At 38.4% G+C, this 21,614-nt stretch overlaps 2 protein-coding genes across 2 annotated transcripts; both read right to left on the reverse strand.

The window, feature by feature from the left end:
• Positions 1–1,460: 1,460 nt before the first annotated feature.
• On the reverse strand, positions 1,461–11,407 carry LOC136250904 (uncharacterized). Its single transcript, XM_066043244.1, has 7 exons — positions 11,195–11,407; positions 8,050–8,168; positions 7,211–7,271; positions 5,973–6,086; positions 5,734–5,925; positions 5,454–5,564; positions 1,461–1,663 (listed from the first exon to the last, which is right to left on the reverse strand). Exons 1-7 carry the CDS (start codon positions 11,336–11,338, stop codon positions 1,475–1,477), a joined length of 930 nt encoding a protein of 309 aa, XP_065899316.1. The 5' UTR covers positions 11,339–11,407; the 3' UTR covers positions 1,461–1,474.
• Positions 11,408–11,774: 367 nt separating this feature from the next.
• LOC136250905 (myosin heavy chain, striated muscle-like) lies at positions 11,775–21,569 on the reverse strand. Its single transcript, XM_066043245.1, has 46 exons — positions 21,425–21,569; positions 21,145–21,361; positions 20,883–21,026; positions 20,576–20,732; positions 20,327–20,354; positions 20,020–20,110; positions 19,650–19,745; positions 19,534–19,597; positions 19,097–19,195; positions 18,805–18,908; positions 18,595–18,733; positions 18,418–18,536; positions 18,268–18,360; positions 17,976–18,203; positions 17,747–17,914; positions 17,565–17,691; positions 17,403–17,458; positions 17,121–17,326; positions 16,722–17,061; positions 16,603–16,662; positions 16,353–16,547; positions 16,175–16,303; positions 16,001–16,123; positions 15,859–15,945; positions 15,660–15,805; positions 15,450–15,597; positions 15,310–15,396; positions 15,091–15,257; positions 14,890–15,028; positions 14,647–14,832; positions 14,402–14,598; positions 14,183–14,315; positions 13,987–14,124; positions 13,858–13,936; positions 13,684–13,799; positions 13,502–13,626; positions 13,250–13,442; positions 13,061–13,189; positions 12,868–12,999; positions 12,751–12,819; positions 12,631–12,696; positions 12,476–12,580; positions 12,352–12,422; positions 12,162–12,291; positions 11,972–12,109; positions 11,775–11,922 (listed from the first exon to the last, which is right to left on the reverse strand). The coding sequence occupies exons 2-46, from the start codon at positions 21,325–21,327 to the stop codon at positions 11,890–11,892; spliced, it is 5,763 nt and encodes a 1,920-aa protein (XP_065899317.1). The 5' UTR covers positions 21,328–21,361; positions 21,425–21,569; the 3' UTR covers positions 11,775–11,889.
• Positions 21,570–21,614: the final 45 nt, after the last annotated feature.

Consider the following 21,614-nt stretch of genomic DNA (forward strand, 5'->3'; position numbering starts at 1 on the left):
CACTAAACTGACCACAGCTCTGTATCATTGACCTGTCCAATGTTTGTACCTCTAACGTTAACATGCAGCTCCTGGTATACATGTGGAACTGGTACATACAAATTTCTCATCTAATATCTTCACCTAACAACACATAAGAGTACTATTTGTGACTTTGAGACCAAATTTCCTAGAATCAATTGCCCAGTTTCCACTGCTATCATGCACTCTGCATCTGTTTTGTGTACTTCTAGAGGCCTGCAATACCATCAGTGATGACCTGCATATGGTACCCTAATTTAAAGACTATTTTCCCTGCAATATGGCCATAAAGGTCACCAAGGGTCAAATCTGTCTCAAAATACAGAGTAACATATAATTATTTGCGTTGCTATACTAAATTGTCATGCCTTAATGTATCACTAAGCACAAAATAGATTTTATAACATTTCAAAATACCAGAATCCCAGAACATACATAATAATATGTTGTACCAATGTGCAATACAATGCTAATCTTTGCCATGCAACAATTTCTAGTACTTACTAACCCCATTATGAACTTTTTGAATGTAAAAAAATACATGCTCTGTGCATGTTGGTGTTACTACATGACACTGCAGTAATTGCACTTATCACATTCAATTGGTCACCTTATTGCAACAATCACAAGTAGAAAATACCAGTACTGCTCAAGGATCAACATATAGGTACTCTAATGCTATAGTTTCACATAGCCATATACTTTCTTACTGCATAATAGACTGGTGCCTAATAATGCTCTACTTTATTTTATTGCCTCAATAATAAAAGCTGGAAGACTGCAAAGGTTGATGGGAAGGACGAACATAATTATATTGCAGCTGATTTCATGGAAATACACTTTGTACAAATTAGTGCTGCTAGCATTGTAAGTAGGGTTGACAGGCGGCTTTTTTCAGTATGGCAAAATCTATCCATTATGCTATAGCATTATGTTTGCCCAGTGTTACATTTGACTTACAGGATACATGAAGCTTTATTTTAATAGCTTAAAGTGCCTGTTTTCCTGTTGTATTACCTATTACCATGGTGTATGGATCAGACTAGATCAGGTTGGATAACTATTTACAATTGTCATAAGTGTAGTGAACCATACAAGTGCACAACACAGTACGAACATTGTAAATCATGGGTTTGCATTGCATGCAGTATGTTGTTTCGCAAAATTGACAGGGTCATAAGTATTGACTGGTTGTGTGCCAGCTGGTTGTGGGTTATACCTTTTCTATTAGTTCGGTAAATGATATTATTAATTTGCTATTACAAAACACTCGGTATAGTGCCATGGGTCAGCTCATTAAAGTTCTGACTGACACTTTAAAAATTGCCCACACCTCATGATCATAATTATATTCCATCCCACCACTAGTTTTGAAATGCATGATATGGCTATACAGATGAGTTAAGCTTTTGTTAAGATTCACCATTGTAATAAATAAATAAATAAAATAAATTCAATATTCCTTATGATAAAACACAGTATCCATGTAGTGTTTGTAGATATCACCAGCTGGTATAGATGGCAGTTTACTGGAGTCATCAATACTTGTTATAATAGTGTCAACATCCACATGAACAAACAGTGGAATACTCAATCGACCTCGTCTCTGTTGTCCATCATCAGGTAGAACAACTTTGTGGGGCTGAAATCAAGAACACACTTTAAAAATTAGTTGCAGTACAAAACTATTAAGAGGCTGATGCAATTACCAACAATTTGACACTCATTGTCCAGAGCTAACAGCTAAATAATCAAGTGAAATAAATATAGAGTAAAAGAAAATTGCAAAACTAACGACAGTGCATGGAGAGGTACGTATTAGTTACAAAATTGAATTGCATTTTTCTGTCTAACAGTCTTAGGCCATTGTGTCCATGTGTAGTTGTAAAATAATCTATAGCAAGCTTTACGCTCATCACTTTAATTATGAACAGGTCAACAGTGTGTTGTGCATTAGAAGGAACAATATCAACTAGTGTTAGAATGTGTGCAAAAAGATGGCAAGTGGTGACCTTCTGAGAAAAAACCCAACTAGTTTACGAGTCATTCCATACCAAATCAACAAAAAAAAATCTGGACCCCTTTTGAAATTTGGCACAAACATGGACCCTATCAAGAAACCTTCTCACGTGAAAATTTGGCCCATTTCATTGGTCTCCCTTTAAGTTATGACCACTTAAAGTTTCTGTTGAAAATTTCATTTTACTTACATGTCTTCAATAAAATGGCCATAACTTAGCTTGTGATTGACGTAGACACTTCCTGTAATAGCTAAACAAGAAGCCGATGCAGTGCTGCATATACAACAATGTGTAACTATCTCCTGTATGTTGTGCATGGCTGTATGCATAATATTATAGACTGTGATCACTGTGCCAATGCCACACCACTGATATACAGGTACACTTACCAGTAAAGTGGCGCCTGGCCTCTCCGCGGACGATTACTAATTTTCTCGTTCGAGCAATCTGTAATTAAACAAGGGCGTGGTGCCGGGCGTTATATAGAACTACACGTACGGTAAGGTCATCAGCACGAACAGGTGTACTTATTATACGGTTGTGCCTTCATTCACAGGCGGATCTATCCCCGCTTAGTTTATGTCTCTAGGCCTCGTAGTTTTCTCAAACATTATTTATTATTTATTTATTTATTTATTTATTTATTTATTTATTCATTATTAATGACGTAATGTTAACCGCATTTCGTATTATTCTTACTACTTGGTTGTATAATATAATTAGCGCTTTACAGTGACCAGCACTGAAGGTCTGACAGCAACATGTGCTGCAGCCTTAGGATTACCTAACCTACAATGTAATAGAATTCTATAATGGAGTAAATAAATTAGCCGAATGCTCTAGTAGGGTGATTGTTCTATTAGAGTATCTCGATCTCGCATTTGCTACACGGAGTTGGCTTTCGAATCATAACTCGGTGGTTTGTAATCCAATTCTTCTATACTACTGCATGGACTTCCTATGACGATTATTCCAGCTATACACCGATTTTCAGCTCATTGCTCTTAGCGGTTTGCCTAGTAGGCGTAAAAACTAATACTTTTTTATTACTAAAAATCGATCGCGTAATTGTGACACAGGTTGGGTTTTGTGTCATATCTCCGTGGTCTTAATCTCGATTCCTTTCAAACCACCAAAAGGCACTCCTACGATGGTTACTCCATCTACATAGCAATTTTCAACTCGTTCCATGAAGCGGTTTACCCTGTAGGTGTGACAATAAATCGATCTTGTCTTACGCGAATAATCGGTCATAACTACTGAACCATTCATCGGATTTGCATCAAATTTGATACTAGGATTCGCCTTTGGACTCCCTTTCTGTGTGCCAAAGTTCAAGATGATCGGAGCACACGTTTGCGTTTTATAGCAATTTTTGCAAGTGTGCGAAAAAACGAGGAAAAAAAAACGAAGAAAAGAACGAAACTCTGGCCACTCATATCTCGGAAATGGCTTGGGTGATTTCCTTCAAATTTGGAATGTAGACTCCCCTAGCTGGCGGGAAACTGTGCAGCAAATTTGGTTTCAATTGGATAAGGTATCACCGAGATACAAAAGTGTGAAAATGACGTTTTCTTTCTTCCTGTCAATATACTCACGGTGTGGCGCGCCAGCTTCTTGGGCTGCATGACACACTACTGTGTGTCTTGATATTTATATACACATATAAGACCAATTTAAAAGTATCATCATAATCTGTGGCAGCATAATTATTATGCAAAAAGACTGAAAGAATAGATTGGAATATCATTAGTTGCACAGTAAGTCCTCTATAAATATAGGTACCTCTATAATAAGACCACCTTGTTATAGTGACCACCTATATTATATAGGACACTGAACTTACAGCAAAATATATTAACTGATTCCTATATTAGGCAGCCTTATTATTGCACTATCTTTATTAGCTTTAAGAGTGGATTTGTTAGTGTGGTTTCACTGTAGCGGGCCTTTGTCAATACAAACCCTAACTATTTCAATGGATAAAATGATTTGTGACATACTAATAATTATAAGGTAACTTGCAATTGGTATTGGAAACTACTATATGCACATAATTATTTATACCATACAAACAGCAGTGATTACAAGGCTACACATTAACACTTATAACTCATGATCTACTATTGGTCCCAACCTGAGCAATTATAAAACATAATATATCACCTGAAAGAGAATTTAATAAGCATTTCAAAAACCTAAACCAGAAGTGTCTACATCACTCACATGCAAAGTCATGCCCATTTTATTGAAGACACATAAGCATAATAAAATTTTCAACAGAAATTTTGAGTGGTCATAACTTAAGGGGAGACTAATGAAATGAGCCAAATTTTGGTGTGAGAAAGTTTCTTGATAGGATCTATGTTTGTGCCAAATTTCATGAAAATCGAAAGGGGTCTGGATTATTTTTTGTTGATTTGGTATGGAATGACCCTTACATAATTTTGTCAAATCTTTATCTATTCTGTACCATGAAGTAATCGTGAGTTATGTATGTTTGATGATGTACTTTGTGATAAAGTTTAACTACACTGTTGCCATTTTTAAGCTTGAAACAGCCTTACTGTTTGAAGTGGACTGTTGCCATTTCTAATCTTGAAACATCCTTACTGTATGAAGTGGATATAGGCAAAAACACTGTACCTTGATGAACTAGTTCATGGTGGACACAATTAGACAAGTCCCAATTCCACAGCCTGTTGCACTTGAGACTCGTGATTGGTTAAATGAGCAACTGTAATTTAATATAGTCATTCTTCCTAGCTGCAGTCAATATTCAACAGATAAGGTTAAAACTTAAATATCCCATTGGTTTTTCCCTCTAGGCAAAAAAAAAAGACCAAGAAAATGCACACTTGTTGGGTTTTCACTCAGCAGGCCACATATTACATTCTTGTGGACGTTGCTATGTATAAACATTATCAAATTCTTTACACAATAGCAAACAGATTTAGGAAATTTCATGCTTTAACGTGTGATACTATATATGTTGGACAACCTACCATCTTAAAATAATATTAAAATATAGTTGGGTACGTATATGTACGTAGTACACCTTAGCAACACTTGGGACCTACTTTAAGTATAAAAATTGGTACAGTGGATCCTCAGTTATCCAAACAGCTTTGTTCTTATAGTTAGACAAAAGTGTTCAGATAAGTGAAATTGTTCAGATAACTATAAAGCCCATTGATTTGTATACAGAGCTTCGTTCGACTACTCTAATAGAACAGTCATTTACTCTAATGGAATACACTCTGATGACAAAATACTCTAATAGAACAGTCACATTTGGCATTCAGATAATAGAGGTGTTTGGATAGCTGAGGTTCGGATAAGCAAGGATCCACTGTACTAGCAACTACATGGTCAGGTTGCACACCTATGTAGTTGATACACTATACTGACCACAGCTCTGTATCGATGACCAGTCCAATACTCCATGGTACCTCCAACGTTAACATATACAGCTCCTGGTACACGTGGAACTGGTAGAAATTGGCCATCCCTTGTCTTAACCTAATAATGAATGTAACAAGGTTACAAGTAGTTCATAAAGTACAGAACATCTATTAACAAACTAATAAACATTTGAGAAGCTTAAAGGTGTAAAAGAGCTTTACCATCACCACTATCAAGGGAGGAAACGCATACACGTACACATGCACTCACACACATATGCACTAACCTGTAAACCATCAACACATTCTGGAAACAGTAATGTGATACTGCCAAAGTCAACATGTTCTCCACATCTGATCTGACCAGGTCTAATATTATAATCATCTGGGAGGGCTGGATAATGAAGTAACCTCAACGAACTCTTGTTCTTGTCTAAGTTTGTTATGTATTTTATATTCTTAGTGAAAAAGCACGGGTCCTGCATGAAATGAACAAAAGTACAATACAAATTATGTACACACTCACGTCTAACTTCAAAGCCATTGCCATACACCCAAGTATGGTAAATGCTAGTTCAAATGAAGATGAGTACAATTCCTTGACAGTTTGCTGGAATGATGGAAACTTCTCAGGCCAAATCTGCACAAGTAAAACCAAGAGTTTTAAATTTCATGAACTCTTGGTAAAGTACAGCCAACTATCAATATGTAAGTGTGTACATTGAGAGGTGCTCAATTTGATATAGACAGAGCATTTGTGTACAGTGGAACTTTAAGCTTTTAGGATAGTGGCAATGCTCAATCAGTTAGTTTGAGTATCGTTCAACTCCTTACCATTCATATTTCTTACTGTTTGTAACAGTGATACTAGTACTATATAGTATGGATACCCCAAATATGATGCATCTTCCACAAATTCCACTCATAAAATTATTATAGAAACATCTTATGCAACAAAGAGCACCTTTACGAAGAACCTTAGTGTTAGCAAGGTACTGAATTTTAAAAAACCCGCTTAAACCCACATTTCAGTCTGCCTGCCAGCCTGCCTTCTTGCCTGCCTGACCATAGTCACAAAACTAGAGGCTACACAATGCATCATATGACCACTATAATAACAAATTCTCCCATGGCATGTGCCTTTTGGGGTTTTGACAAGCTGTGCCTTCCTTCCTTTGATATTCAATCATCATCATCTTCATGCAATGAAACCATATCGAGGTGTTAATTTTCCATAGCAACACTTTCTGTATTTGGATGCAAAGCACTCATGTTGCTGAAAGAGGTATTATTAGTTAATGGACTGTAGTTGCTATGATCTAGCAGAACCAATAATGGTAGATCATATCAACCACACTTCTTGCTAGTAGCATGGTGGAAAAGATGCATGACAGACCACACCCTTGAAATATTGCATAGACCAGATACTCTAATAAAACAGTCACCCCTAATACAACAACCATGAACAGGTATACATACAAATCATAGCTACTGTATATGAAAAAAATATTAATATAAAATGATCTAAGCGATAAAACCTCGGGCATGCCAAGCTTTCAGTAAACTTTAACTGCTTCACTGCCAAGAAACAATCTTTTGCCAAAAAATTCTTGTCCTTGTGATTTGTACAGTATAGACAACTAAAAGCTAGCCTTCACTGAAGCCGCAAGATCTATTACCTAATCTGTTGTAACTTCTCATGATATGAAAAAGTGTACTCGAGTCAAAGAACTTGTGTACTGTTACTATACACATAACACTCACTTGGGCTGGACAATTTGATATGTGAAAATATTCTTTGAGGTCACCATGATCAGGAGATGTCCTAAAAGGCAACAGTTTTCATGTTCTCCAAATGACATAAACTTTTGGAACTTATAGCCTTACACATGTCATGAAATTTCTGCTTTTATTTGTTTAGAGGAATTATCTAAGAATCTGATCACTAAAATAAAATTAACAAAAATAAGAAAGAAAAAAAGAAAAAAAAGAGAAAACATGCATTTTAAGCCCATTAGTATAATCAAGAGTATATAGTACATGATTAATTAATATAGCACATGATTAATTAATATAGCACATGATTTTTTGAACAGTTCAGACCACTTTCATGTTTCAGATCCCCCACCTGTATTGCCATACCTAAATTTGGTCACTATTATGACATCATGCAAGTACCCACAATTATTTCACTACCACAATATCTGATGATTGTAAGGAAGTAACTAACTTGTTTACGTAGGCATGGAGGAAGGGAGGCTGGATGGAACCCACCATAATGTCAGGTAGGGGACATTAGATATTCTAATAGAACATTCAACTTACTTTAATAAAACAGTCTAAGAGCTAATTAACTGCTCCCCCTAGGTTAACTTTAAGCATATAATTAAAAACAACTGGCCTTGTATTTCTGAAATAATAACACTTTAAATTTTCCTAGAAGAAAGAAGGGATTATGTGTGGTACAGTAAAACACACACACACACACACACACACACACACACACACACACACACACACACACACACACACACACACACACACACACAACACACATTCTATTATTAGAAGGGTAGTTAATATATACATGTTAATTGTCTTACTTTTCTCTCTCAAGGTAGCTGTAGCCACTAGTGTTGGATGTTTCTCTGATCAAATATTTCAACTTCTCCTCCAGTGGATAAGCAAAGAACTCCTTGCACACTTTAAACACATCATCAACCTGTAATAAAGAATACATGATATTATTATCTACTAGATTAATGTAGGAAAAAGCATCCTTATTTAGTGCCATTACACTATGTGTATTTATACAGAATCCAGCAAGAGCAGACTTGGTTGCTGCCAGTCAATTTTCTGCAGTACCTTAATAATTTAGTGCAATAAGTCTTGCAAACATTGATCTTCCTTACAATAATGTAGGGAAGATTTAGTGCTTGTTGCATCAGTGTACAAAAGCTAGTCTCGCAAACATATTACTACACAAAAGAAGCTCAGAGTGACACAAAACTAGCATTAATCATGAACTATTGTCCTTCAGGACCAAGTAATAACCTCACAAATCATACTACGGCAATCATGTGAATTTTCAAATCAAGTTTCAAATCACAAATCAGATTTTAACAGTGGCATAGCTAGACTTTTAGTGATCTAGGTGGGGCATACCTTCGCATCAAGTCCACCCATGCAATTATAAATACATGAGATACGAGTCCATCTTACTGTGGACTCTTTATACATTTACATAAAAGCTTGTTAAAGTGCATGGTTGTGCCTAGCTAGCTAAATATACTGCTACACTGCTGTTTAATTATACCCGATTTCTTCTTCCACAACCCTATTCTTGATCAAATTCTTAATCAGCTAGCCACTTGTATTATCAACTCTACATTATTGACAATCCGCTAAACCATAGTGGGCATTAAAAGGAATGTGTACAGTGCACGTGCCTCATCACCTTGACTATCGCCTTAGTATTATTTACCCAATCTCAGCAAATTTTTATTCGTATCATTAGGCATTAGCATCACTTCTCAAAAGGAAACTTGATAAGTATGATTTATGCTAAAACGTATTATACGGAGTTGGGGTAGTTACTCTAAAAATGTAACTCGTTACATATTACTAGCTACTTCTATACAATGTAACGCGTTACAGTTATATATTACTCCCAGAAAAAAAGTAATGAGTTAGATATTACACACTACTCTGAGGGCTGTAACTAGTAATAATATTATTATATTTTACATTTGTTTGTTACAAGCTTTAATAACCTTCTAAATACAGGCTCCCAGCCTACAACTACACTCGTGTTTCTCTGGTGTAGTTCAGCCTCAAAAACATACTTTGTTGTAGTATCTTGGTCTCAAGGGCACTCCCCATACACTATCAATCTTTGTTCTTGCCTGTACAGTTGTTTTCAGTGCTGTCAGGGCCCAAAATGCAGGCAATCACGCTAGATACAATGCACAATAAAAAGAAGTAATGTGTTACAATTTCCGGATGTAATATTACTCGTTACTTTGTCATGTAATGTGTTATATTACTTTACAACATAATAATTATTATGTAACATGTTACAAATGTAACTCGTTACCCCAACTCTGAACATATAGCCTTAAATGGGTTGAATGCCATGATTTGTTCTACAAGTTGGAGATTCCTTACACAGTACCACTATGAATCTGTTACGTGTGCTTGGTCCATTTGCATTGTTCACTTTCGAGATGCTAATACAATGCCCCATACTTTGGATGCCCAACATAGTCCGGACACTCAGTTGTTTCACAGATAGTATGTGTTTTAGTATATGGCTTTTAGTAAATTCCTGGAATCCCCTATACAATACACAAAATGAAAATTACAAAAACGCGCAATAATTACTAACAAAACAATCGTTTAAAGGCCTTGAACAATCAAAGCCCACCTATTCTTAGGGACGGACGTCACTGGCTAGCTGATCTCCATTTTGTACCAATTGCTATTAGGGCTCATAAGACGAATAGTTTGAAGCTGTTCAGTTCACTAGATTTGGATGCTGCTTACCCTTTGAAAGCTTTGTTACCATGCATACTGATATGATTAATCAACTGCACAACTACTGTTACGTCTTGTAGTAGTAACACTATTGGTGAGTTACAGTATAAGCCTTGCCAAAGTGTAGGGACCTATACTACAGCATACACCCTAAATCATTAATATAGCGAACTTCAAAGTGATAGTGTGAAATAGCTATCCTTTAAGCAAGAATAATATTCAATGGCCTCACAGTATATGGAAGGGGATTACCCCCAGAGCAGGATTTCTATAGATTTGTTCTTGGGGATAAAACTTTCTCTACTTGCATAGATAATATGATAACAGTAGTTATAAATTTCTATTTTTGTTTTTATATGCTTTACCAGTTAGGGCGAACACTAGAAGCAAAGCCTGTACAAGGTGCATACCACGAGCCAGGGAATCTAAGGCCACTCCAAATAAATTCTCAGTTTTCCATCCACCACCCGCATCTGGTTACTGTCAGCTCTAAATATTCCATTATTCTGTATTCTTCCAGTTATTCTTGCATACTCACAGGCTCAGTAAAAGCCATCTTGTAACAGTGTCAGCAATGCTATCAACTCGGCACAAATGCACGTTTTTGTTATTTTTGCAACTTAAAAAGGAAGGAACAAGCTTAAGCATGCCTTTATGCAGCTTTGTAATGTTGTGCCAGGCTAATGGCTTGAAAAGCTACTAATTTACGCACTTGTCAATTTCATGTCCCACCCCCAGGGAGGGTGGGGAATACAGGGGATTTGACAAATTGTGGTGTCAAATTCCCCACTACTGGGGTAAAATCGGCTGTCAAATCCCCATCCCCATAGTAGGGGATTTGACAACACCTCAAGGATGACTAAGCGCATATTTCATGCATGCGACTAGTAATAAACCTGCCCTGTAGCTAGCAAAATTACAGCAAGTGCGATTTTATTGTTTAGAAATGCAACTACCGAAAATTGGTCAGTGAATTGGACAACTGTCAATTGCCCCAGGGGTGGGGACGAGAAGCAATGTCAAATCCCCACCTTGGGTGTGGGGATTCCCGGGGGTGGGGCATGAAATTGACAAGTGCATTATAATGAAATAATGGAAATGGCCAGACCTCCCGCCCGCACGCAGATATGCCTGAGTCCAGGACGGGAAACAGAGAATCTATTTGGAGTGGCCTAAGCTAAAATCGTTGACTAAAGTTATTAAAGTGCATACCTTTCCCTCTAATCCATGGGCTTTGATTATGACGAAGCCCAGAGTAGTAAACGCTTCGTGTAGTTCATTGATCACGGCAGAGCTCGCATCATTAGCACTCTTAACTCCTGTAAAATCCACCACCCTAATGCAATCCGTGTCCATTTTAATAGCAGTTATAGCTCCACTAGACTGTAGAGACCTCTACACAATAGTTCCGTAATCTTTCGTGCATTATCGACAATTAGGTATTGTTTTAAAAGTCTAGCGCCGCCCGCCCTTTCGAAGGCGAATCCTGTAAATCGCGGGGTAGGTAACGACCACAAATTTCGTAGATCATCTCTGAAATTATTTCTGAAAGATAAAATATTACCTGAAACTTGTGCAGTTTGAAAGATGAAATTAATGACGATCGAAGATGTAACGAAATTTACGGAATTTTACGGAGTCGAAAATTTATGGATTTACTAATTTTAAAATTACTGAATTTTACGGAGACGTTTGGACTGAAATTTGTTTTGAAAGTTGAAATATTGGCAGTCATCTTTTAAATATTTCGTAGATGATTTTGGCTCGTTACCTACCCCTCACTGTAAATCAATTATGTTGTCATAGAATGTGTTAACTAACTAATGAAAAAGAACAAATACTATAATGTCTAAATCAACTAGGTCAACTAGGAGAATTCAATGAGATTTCCAGTCCATGTGATTCCATTATTTCTCATCATCAGAATCTTCAACAGTACGCTAAAATTAGAAAAATAAAACACATGGCAACAGTATACCAAATTATTACCTTAGAAGTGGCCTGCTTGCGATTTGAGGCCCGCATTTTAGTTATGGTAGAATTAAGATTTGCAATGGTTTCCTCTGCATCACTAACTTCTCCCTGGAGCTTACGAATACGAGTACGCAGTCCCTCAGAATCACTCTCCTACAGTAGAGAACTCATAATGACAATGTCTACAAAATAATGAAGCTCTTACAGAATCATCAAGATTTCTCTTCAATGTCCTGTTCTTAGAATTCAGGGTGTTCACTTGATCTTGTAAGCGACTACTGTTACTCTTTTCTTCATCGTACATCATCTGACATTCCTTGTAGCGACGATCAGATCTGAGGGGGGAGGGGCATACATCGTAAGTAACATTTCTTATTAAGGTAGGGAAATCTTACCTCCTGAGATTCCTTTGGGCATCAGCTTTACCCTTTGTTTCAGTTTCCAATTCACCTTCTAACTCTGTGATCTAGATATGTGATATGTGGTGATATTCTAATATATTCATTACAGTTTGCTTACCCTTGATTGCAGTTTCAACACCTCTTTCTTCAAAGCCTTGCCTCCCTTCTCAATTTCCTCATCAAGCTTAGTCTGCAAATCTTTGCATTGACGATCAAGGGCAGACTATATGGATAAGATGTTTAGCATGGAGTCAGATTAAGGTACCACCCAACCTTGGCTTTCTCAGCAGTGGTCAAGTTCTCTTGTAAAGACATGCCATCTGACTGCAACCGGGCAACCTAAACAAAGAGAAGAAAAGCAAGACATCCACAATTGTTCATTTATAACCTTACCTGTTCCATGCTCTTACGCAGCTTCTCAGCATTTTCTTTGGACTCTCCTTCCATCTCATCATACTCTTCCTACAGTGCACATGTACCAAAGGGATCACACACATAAGTATCAGCTACCTGTAGGGTTGAGAACATTTGCTCTGCCTTTCTCTTGGCTGATTGTAATGATGAGTTCTGAGCGGTAAGCTCATTAACACGATCAGCTTGATCATTACGCTCAGCATCAGCTGCCTTCAGTGCTCGTTGCACCTATACACAGATGTGAAGATGAGTGAACCAAAAAGTTGTGATCACTTAAGGAACAACAAACCTGTTCCAACTGAGCACGGATCTCTTCAATTTCTAGTTGAAGGTCGTTAGCCCTCTTCTCAGCCTTCGTAGCAAGATCATGCTGTTCATCACGTAATTTTTGCTCATCATTGTATAGCCCTGTCAATTCCTAAAATATAAGAGGCAGACATTGTTAATAAGTCACAGACATGATGTGCAGTAGTCTTACCTTGACTTGAGCTTGTAGTTTTTTGTTAGTCTTGGCTTGATCGGCAGCAGCTTTTTCTTTAGCCTCCACTGCACCTTCCAAATCACTGATCTGTCCTTCAATGAGCTTGCGTTGACGTGACTGTTCATTCTTAGCCTTGGTCTCCTCATCCAAGCTTTGCTGCAAAGCATCCAACTGACGCTGGAGGTTCTTTCTACAATCGCATACGTGTTGTATTATATTTGCATTCTACAATGTGCAAGAGTTGCAGACCTTTGTGCTTCCATTTCTTCATCCTTCTCAGCAAGACGACGTTCAGTATCTTGTTTCAGCTGAGTCAGCTCTAGCTGCATGCGCAACACACGAGCCTCTTCACTCTCCAGTTGATTTTCAGCTTCCTAACATTAAAACGAATCATTGGTTATTCACCCTTTGTTTTACGATGGGTAGCTTACTTCAAGTGCCTGGTTGAGCTCTTCTTTCTCCATTTCCAATTTCTTCTTAGCCTTCTCTAAGTCATGAGCAGACAGGCCTCCCTCGCTCAACTGCTTTTCAAGGTCTTTCATCTCCTCTGTGAATTATAAGAGACCAATTATTTGTTTGTATTGTGCGTGTACAGCAGCACATACCTTGGAGATGTTTATTATCACGACGCAGGCCATCACTCTGGTCAGTGAGTTCTTCAAACAGAGATTTCAGTTTCAAGAGCTGTGGAGAATTTTGTGCATAAGTATTTTTAAAGATACTATCATACACACCTCTGTGTTGTAGTTACGAGCCTCTCTACGAGCATCCTCCAATTCACCCTCCTTTGCCTCATATTTGCTCTTGGCTTCAGCAATTTGTTGATCAATTTTCTTTTGCTTCTTCTCCAAACTGGCAGCATCATTACGACTCTACAACACATCAATATTTTTCAGGTCTAAAACATCCCACCAGAACATGGTAATTAACCTTCTCCAAATCAAGGTTGATATCCTCAAGTTCAGCAGCAATACGGGCCTTGGTCTTTTCCAAACTTGAATACTTGCTTTCTGTGGTGCCTAGAGTTTCTTCTGCTTCAGTAAGCCTCTGTTGGAGCTTGCGCCTAACAAAAGGACCAAAACATAAACGTAACATTGTTGTTACCCCCAGCAAAGATGTATGATGGCACACAAGACAAAACTTGCGTACTTTGCATCTTCAAGTTCCTCAATACGTGGTGTGGCCTCAGAGTCAAATTTATTCTTCCATGAGGCAGCCTCACTCTTAGCATTCACCAATTGTTTCTGCAGTTCAGCCTTGCTATCCTGTTCTTCTTCAATTGATTCTTGAGCATTGGCCAAATCTGCCTCTACTTGCTTCAGCTTTGCAACAGCATCCAACTTGCCCTAAACCACCAGACACATTTGATAGTGTTTAATGTACATCTTCTTTACTTTGTTTTCTATGTCCAGCTCATTTTTGGCTTCATCTAGCTGTGCTTGAAGACCATTTTTGGCTTTAGTCAAGGAACTGATCTTGCTTTCTGCTTCTTCTAATTGTGCAGCAAGTTCTGTGTTCTCTGATTGAGACTTGGTTTTAAAGGCACTCAACTCAGTCACAGCAGCATCACTGTCACGAAGCTACATTATATCAATAGAGAAAAGCATTACTACACATACAGCAGGCTTTCCAAATACCTTTGCAGTAGCATCACCCAATTGCTCTTCAGCAGCTCTTAATTTCTTTTCCAAAATACTCTTAGCCTTATTCAACTCTTCCAATTGAGCAGACAATTCTTCTTGATCTGAAGACAATGAACCACGTTCTTTCTCTAGTCTACACAATAGAACATATTACAGAACACATAGTTTTGCCATTATCTTTTAGTGTGTATGTACCTGGACTTTGTCTTTTGAAGGCTGTCAACCTTTTCCTCAAGTTCTGTGACTGCTTGAGCATGTTTCTTCCTCAGGTCACCTACTGTCTTCTCATTTTCTTCTGCCTGTGTCTCAAAGTCATTACGAAGTTGTGTCAATTCATTCTCTCTCTTGCGGTTCATCTCAACCTAGGAGATACACGGCAACATCAGATGGGTTAAGAATGCACAGATAACGAACCTGGGCACTGGCCATGCCTCCCTGTTCTTCAAGTCTATCAGTTAAATCTTCTAATTCCTTTTGTAAATCTGTTTTTTGCTTCTCAATCTAAATAAAGCACAAAACTGTTGAGAGAGATGTAACACAGGATAGTGCCATACCCTCTTTCTCATAGAACGCTCATTTTCAAGATCCTCTTCAAGTTCTTCAATCTTTGCCTCTAATTCTCTTATTCTACGCTGGAGGCTAGCTATCGTAGTTTGGTCCTCTTCAATCGTTTGTTGTAGACCAGTGATCTCCTTCTCTTTGCTGCACGCACAACACACAATGTGAGACATTTTCTCCACAAGTGTAAGTGTTGTACACTTCACCTTGCAATGTTTTTCTCCAGTTCCCGTTTATGGTTGGTTAGTTCTTCACAACTATTCTGTGCATTCTTATAGTCACCCTCCAACTTTCGTTTAGCCTTTTCTACTTCAGCACGACTCTGTTTCTCCTTAGACAAGTCATCTTGCGTCTACAACACAGATGAAAAACAATTCAGTGGCTTTATACACACAATTATCATACTTCTTGTAATGATCCCTCCAACTTGATTTTAACTTTTGAAAGATGGTTAGCTTTGTCTTCTTGTGTTTGAAGAGAATTTGATGTATCCTATCAGAAATAAACAAATACTAATGTTTGACTTTGTGTAAAAATATATACGCACTTGTAGCTTTTCCTCCAATAATTTGCGTTCCTTGCTGAGCTTGCCATAAGCATCGTTGATTTTTTCAATTTCAGTGTCCAAAACTAGATTGTCCTTCTCTTTTTGAGCCTTCTCTTGTTCAACCTACAGACACATTGCATACAATAGCCAGCAAAAGTTGATATCACTGCGTACCATTTGTATTTGTTGTTTGATATTTTCTAGCTGCTCTTCAGCATGTTCCAGAGCAGCTTCGACCTTCCTCTTTGCTGCCCCAATATTAGCATTATTGTCTACCTCTTCTTCAAGTCTTTCCTCAAGTTCCTAATTAAATAAAATTGAACAAGATCCCATTGTGAAAACACATAATAACCTGTATGTTACTCTCCAGATCTGATTTCTTGGTCAGTAAACGTTCAACATTGTCTTGTGATTCGGCTGCCACGTCTTGTTCCCTTTGTAACTGCATAAACAGTTGCTGTTTCTCAGCCAACAACTTTGATTGATGTTCTTCCAGCTGTTTGCGATTCTGTTCCTCCTTGGTGACCTTCTCTCGAAGTTTGTTCAACTACGTAAGCATAACGATGTATTTATATAATTTTCATAATCAGAATTATAAATACCTCTTCCTCTTTCTGTCGCAGTTCGTCCTCAGTACGGGCAACGTTCAACAGTGGCTTCACCTGTACACAAGCAAGACAAAATAAAATAAACAAAGGCACAGTAAATCAAGGTACCCCACCTTGGTGTAAAGCTTCCACCACTTCCAGTCACGAAGGAAGAGATGCTTGCGCACATTCCTCTGGATCACAGCAATGGCCAGTCTCTGGTCTTGCAGCTTGCGATATTGTCTTCTCATCAAGAAACCACGCAAGTAGGCTTGGAATTCAGTGATGATTTTAGACAGCCGTTCATCACGTAGATCTTCAAGACGACCAAGTACTCCAGTTCTGAAGAACACCTTGCTGAAACCAAGACGGTATTCACTGGACTCCAATTGAAGAGCTTCCAACAACAGTTCAACTGCCTTTCGGCCATCCATGAATCCAGCTGGAATAGCTTTGGGTGCTAAAATAGCATACCTACATATGGATAGGACAGCATGTCAAATCTAATATGAAAAAGATATGAAAACTATTACCTTTGCCTGAACTCCTGGTACAGAAGTCTGTTGGGGAATCCTTTACGGCAGATACGAATACCCTCAAGGACACCATTGCAGCGCAGTTGGTGCAGCACAAGCTGAGCATCGATCACTCCAGGACGCTTCACCTCGTTGGGGATGATGCACCGCACAAAGTGAGGTGTGGTGTTGCGAAGGTTGACCATCAAGCGATTCAGAGATTCCTGCATTAAACACACAAGCTTGTAAACCAGATGTTCTTTTTGTATTGTTAAGTTGAGTGATGAAGCAAATACACACCTTGTGACGTTGGCCCACAGTGATAAACTGAGATCCCTTTCCACGAGGACGTTCTCCTATAAACATAGCAATGAACACACTGTACACCAGTTTAATATCTTACATAGCCACTACATGATCCCAAAATTCACATGCAAATTTCATTACTGACTGAACACGTACCTTCACCAAGGTAGTCAGACCATATTGATGAGATGAATGCTTCAGATGATTTCTTCAAAAGCTCCACAACCGAATCATTGAGTGGGTCCTTGTTCTTGTCCAACCATCCTTCAACAGTGTAACCAACCTAAGTATTTATAGAAGTGAGTAACATATGATACATCTAAACTCCATGCACTTACAGTTCCAGCATAGTGAGCAACCTCAAAGTTATGTTTGGCCTTGAACGTTGGCTTGCTATAGTTAGGAGACTTGTTGTGATGGTTAGCATTCAGTTTGTTGAGGAATGAAGTGTCCGTAGCTTTGGGGAACAAACACTCTTCATCCAGCAAAGACAGTATACCCAATTGCTACAATATACAAGCACGCAACATTACCACAATCACCTTACTAACAACTTTGATGATCCACCTTCTCAATCAGATCAATACATGGTTGTAGATCAAGACCAAAGTCAATGAAGTCCCATTTGATACCCTCCTTCTTGTACTCCTCTTGTTCCAACACAAACATGTGATGATTGAAGAATTGTTGCAGTTTCTCATTTGTGTAGTTAATGCACAATTGTTCAAATGAGTTATACTGGAATATCTCAAACCCAGCAATGTCCAGCACACCAATGAAGTAGGACTTCCTCTCCTACCAAATAACACCATACTTCACTATGCGATATACATATACATATATATATACAGTCGTATACCTTGGTATCCAGTGTTTTGTTAACACGACTAACCAGCCACTTGAACATACGCTCATACAAACTCTTGGCCAGAGCCCCAATGGAGTACTCCACCTAATGACACACAAAACAAGTGGTGACGTATGTAACATTGCCCATAAAAGTGGTTACCTGTTGGAGGTTCCTGCCTTTCATCACATACTCACTGCCAACCTTGATACGAGGCCGCAACAAGGAACGCACCAAATCGGTAGAGTTGATACCAAGCAAGTAAGCAACCTTCTCTGCTTCTATAATGACCAATCATACAAAGAGTAAAACTGCATTCACTTTGTAACTACTGTGTACCTGAAGTACTAGGGATCTCAGCTTGTTCTTCACGTGGCCTCTGCTTCGCTACAATGTTGCCAAAGTGAAGGACAGCAGCAACCGTCTTGAAAAGTGAGAGCTTCTCATCATCAGTGAAACCCAATACATTCATTGCATCCTACAATAAACATAATTAGTAGTTGTATGTGTATGGTGTGTGTGCGTGTGTGCGTGTAGGCAAGTGGTTACCCGTGTCACTCCAAACATGTAAGCATCATCAACTCCATCAACCTGTGTCTCTCCATTGGACAAGAACTTGAACTGCTTCACTTGACGTGTCAACAACAAGTCATCTGAACAACACAATGACACTACTTGATAAACAGTTGTTAATGATCTGCTTCATGGGCATAAGGATCACGCAATCAATAGTGAGTAGTGTACTCTGTGTTATGTGCGTTTAGCGTGCCATGTGTGCAAGCGTTGTGCATGCATACTTGCACATTGGAGCAACACACAATGTTACTGCAAAACAACTCACTCAGCATATCTTGTGGTGCTCCAGCCAACAACTGATAGAACATGTGATAACATCTCTCCCCACTTTGTTGTCTGATCACACGAGACTTCTCCAACAAGTCTAATGTGTCAAGCATATTGTAGTAAACCATGTTTATGTAGTAATTCAACACCAGCTTGTATTTCCACACAGTAATTCAACAAGTACAGTATTTCAACCACATTGTACTACACTTGTGTATCCTCCATGAAAATATGCTAGTCAATTATAAACATTGACCTCAGGTATGTCTATATAAACAACATCAACTTCTACAGTACAAGGAAACAATGTGTAGGCAGCATTGGGAGTAAGTGTAAGTTAGTATATATACACTATAAGTGACCAGTGTACCATAACTACTAGGAATAACATTGAGGAAATGTACAGTGTAGTATATACGTGTTGTATATACATACAGTATTCAATATCAGCTCCAGCAATCTTGCCAGTGTTTCCAAAATGGATACGAATGAACTTTCCCTGTTAGTGAGGAACATGGTGATTATAAATTGTGCTCAATCTGAATACTTACAAAACGTGACGAGTTGTCATTTCTGATCGTCTTGGCATTACCAAATGCCTCAAGAACAGGGTTAGCTTGGATTACTTGATCTTCCAAGTTGCCAGTCTGTAAATAAGCATGCATGCATAATCAGCTTAGTATCTATTCCTAATATGTGTATTCACAGTAATATCTGATCATACTTTGATGACATACATTTGATAACCAGAAGCCACACAAGAAACAAAACAGAAGCCATACAAACTGTCATTGTACATAGCTGTGGCTACATATTGGGTCAACCATGGCGACCACATTCTAACATCATGGCTATACAGCTGTTTAATCATCAGTCAATCATTCAAGCAATGTATGCAACACATGCCTTGAGCATGCGTACCTTTTTCTGTGTGCTGCCTCTTGGAGCAATGTAGGCAAAGTACTGGATGACTTTCTTTGTGTTCTCTGTCTTGCCAGCTCCAGACTCCCCACTGTCCAGGTAATGCAAGGAATGTAATTGACAACAACATAACTAAGTAATTGGAATTTTTGTGACAATTACAGGAAATGTGATAACTACACAATGAATATACAGTAAATCCAGCAAAGGACTTCTAAGTGAAACCATTTAACACCCTCGCAACATGTATGTATGTGTGTATGTACACACGTGTGTAACTGTTTGACTGTGTAACTGTTTGACTCACGTGATCAATATTGACTGGTTCTCGCGGTCTGTTGCACAAAAAAGAACACAGGTATAAAATACATGCTTAAATTAACACTGTTAAATTTACACACAAAACTTGTAGGCAGATACTAGACAGATCTACAATTCATAGCTACAACATTCAACAAGGCATATCATTGGATAATTCCTTCCTACACAGTACAGCAATCACAGTAGACAAACATTACACTCCCGTGGTATAAACGTTATCAATCCATGGTCTAACCTTGCAGCATGTCAACGTAAGCATTGTCCGCCACTGCAAAGATATGCGGAGGCATCTCAGTACGTCTCTTGCCACGATACATGTTCACAACTTGCTCAGTATAAATCGGGAGGTTCCGGTATGGATTGATAACCACACAAAACAGGCCAGAATAGGTCTAACACAAAAACACAAAATCTACTGTCAATATTTGCTGCTAAATATTTCAATCATTATTGAACCACAGTGTAAATTAATGTGGCTATAATCAAGCAAGCTTTAGTAGTTGCAGATAGCACAAATTACACACTGGATTGTCAATACTCACATAGATTAGGCTAGAGTAGTAACGCTGTCGGAGATTGTGCAGTACACTAGCTTCATTTAGGTAGGTCAGGCTGGCCATGTCCTCGACCTTCTCAAACTTTGGTGGATTCATCTGTTGTGTGTTGTTGATGTCCACCTCAATGTCCTGTGAAGTAAACAAACTCAATTCATGTTTGATTTCAATAAACAGTTTTTTGTAAAATGCATCGAATTAGCCTGTTATCTTGCATAGCTAGTGGAGAGTGGATGCTAAATTTCCTTACACTTCCATCCACCAGTTCCAAGAGGATTTTGTCGCCTTTCTTTGACTTCACACAGGCCGACTTGAAGGCTTCCTCTTCGTCGGGGATCCACAGCCACTTTTTAGAGTCGAACATCCTCGTGTGCTCCATCAGCTGCAGGTTGTCCTGCTTGCGCAGGTACATACTTGGGTCTGAGTCAGACATTTTGTCTAATCGACAAGGTCAGATCGTCTTCAATCTGCTCGAGGAGATAAAATAAAGCATCTGCAAACTACAAAAGATGGATACGAGTATGTTTTACCTTTTCTCTTCGGTTTCCTCAAAAGCGGTGCTGGAGAAGAACCACAAACGTACACACTGCGGTGTGGGTGAGCCAGTAACCTCAAAGATAACCTTATATAGGTCTCGCAAACACGTATGGTATGTGCGCGAAAATGTTTGCATACAACAATTTCCGGTGGTAACCTATCAAGCGCCTTGAAAATAATAAA

Source organism: Dysidea avara, chromosome 3 (assembly GCF_963678975.1).
Source record: "Dysidea avara chromosome 3, odDysAvar1.4, whole genome shotgun sequence".
Classification (NCBI taxonomy): domain Eukaryota; kingdom Metazoa; phylum Porifera; class Demospongiae; order Dictyoceratida; family Dysideidae; genus Dysidea; species Dysidea avara.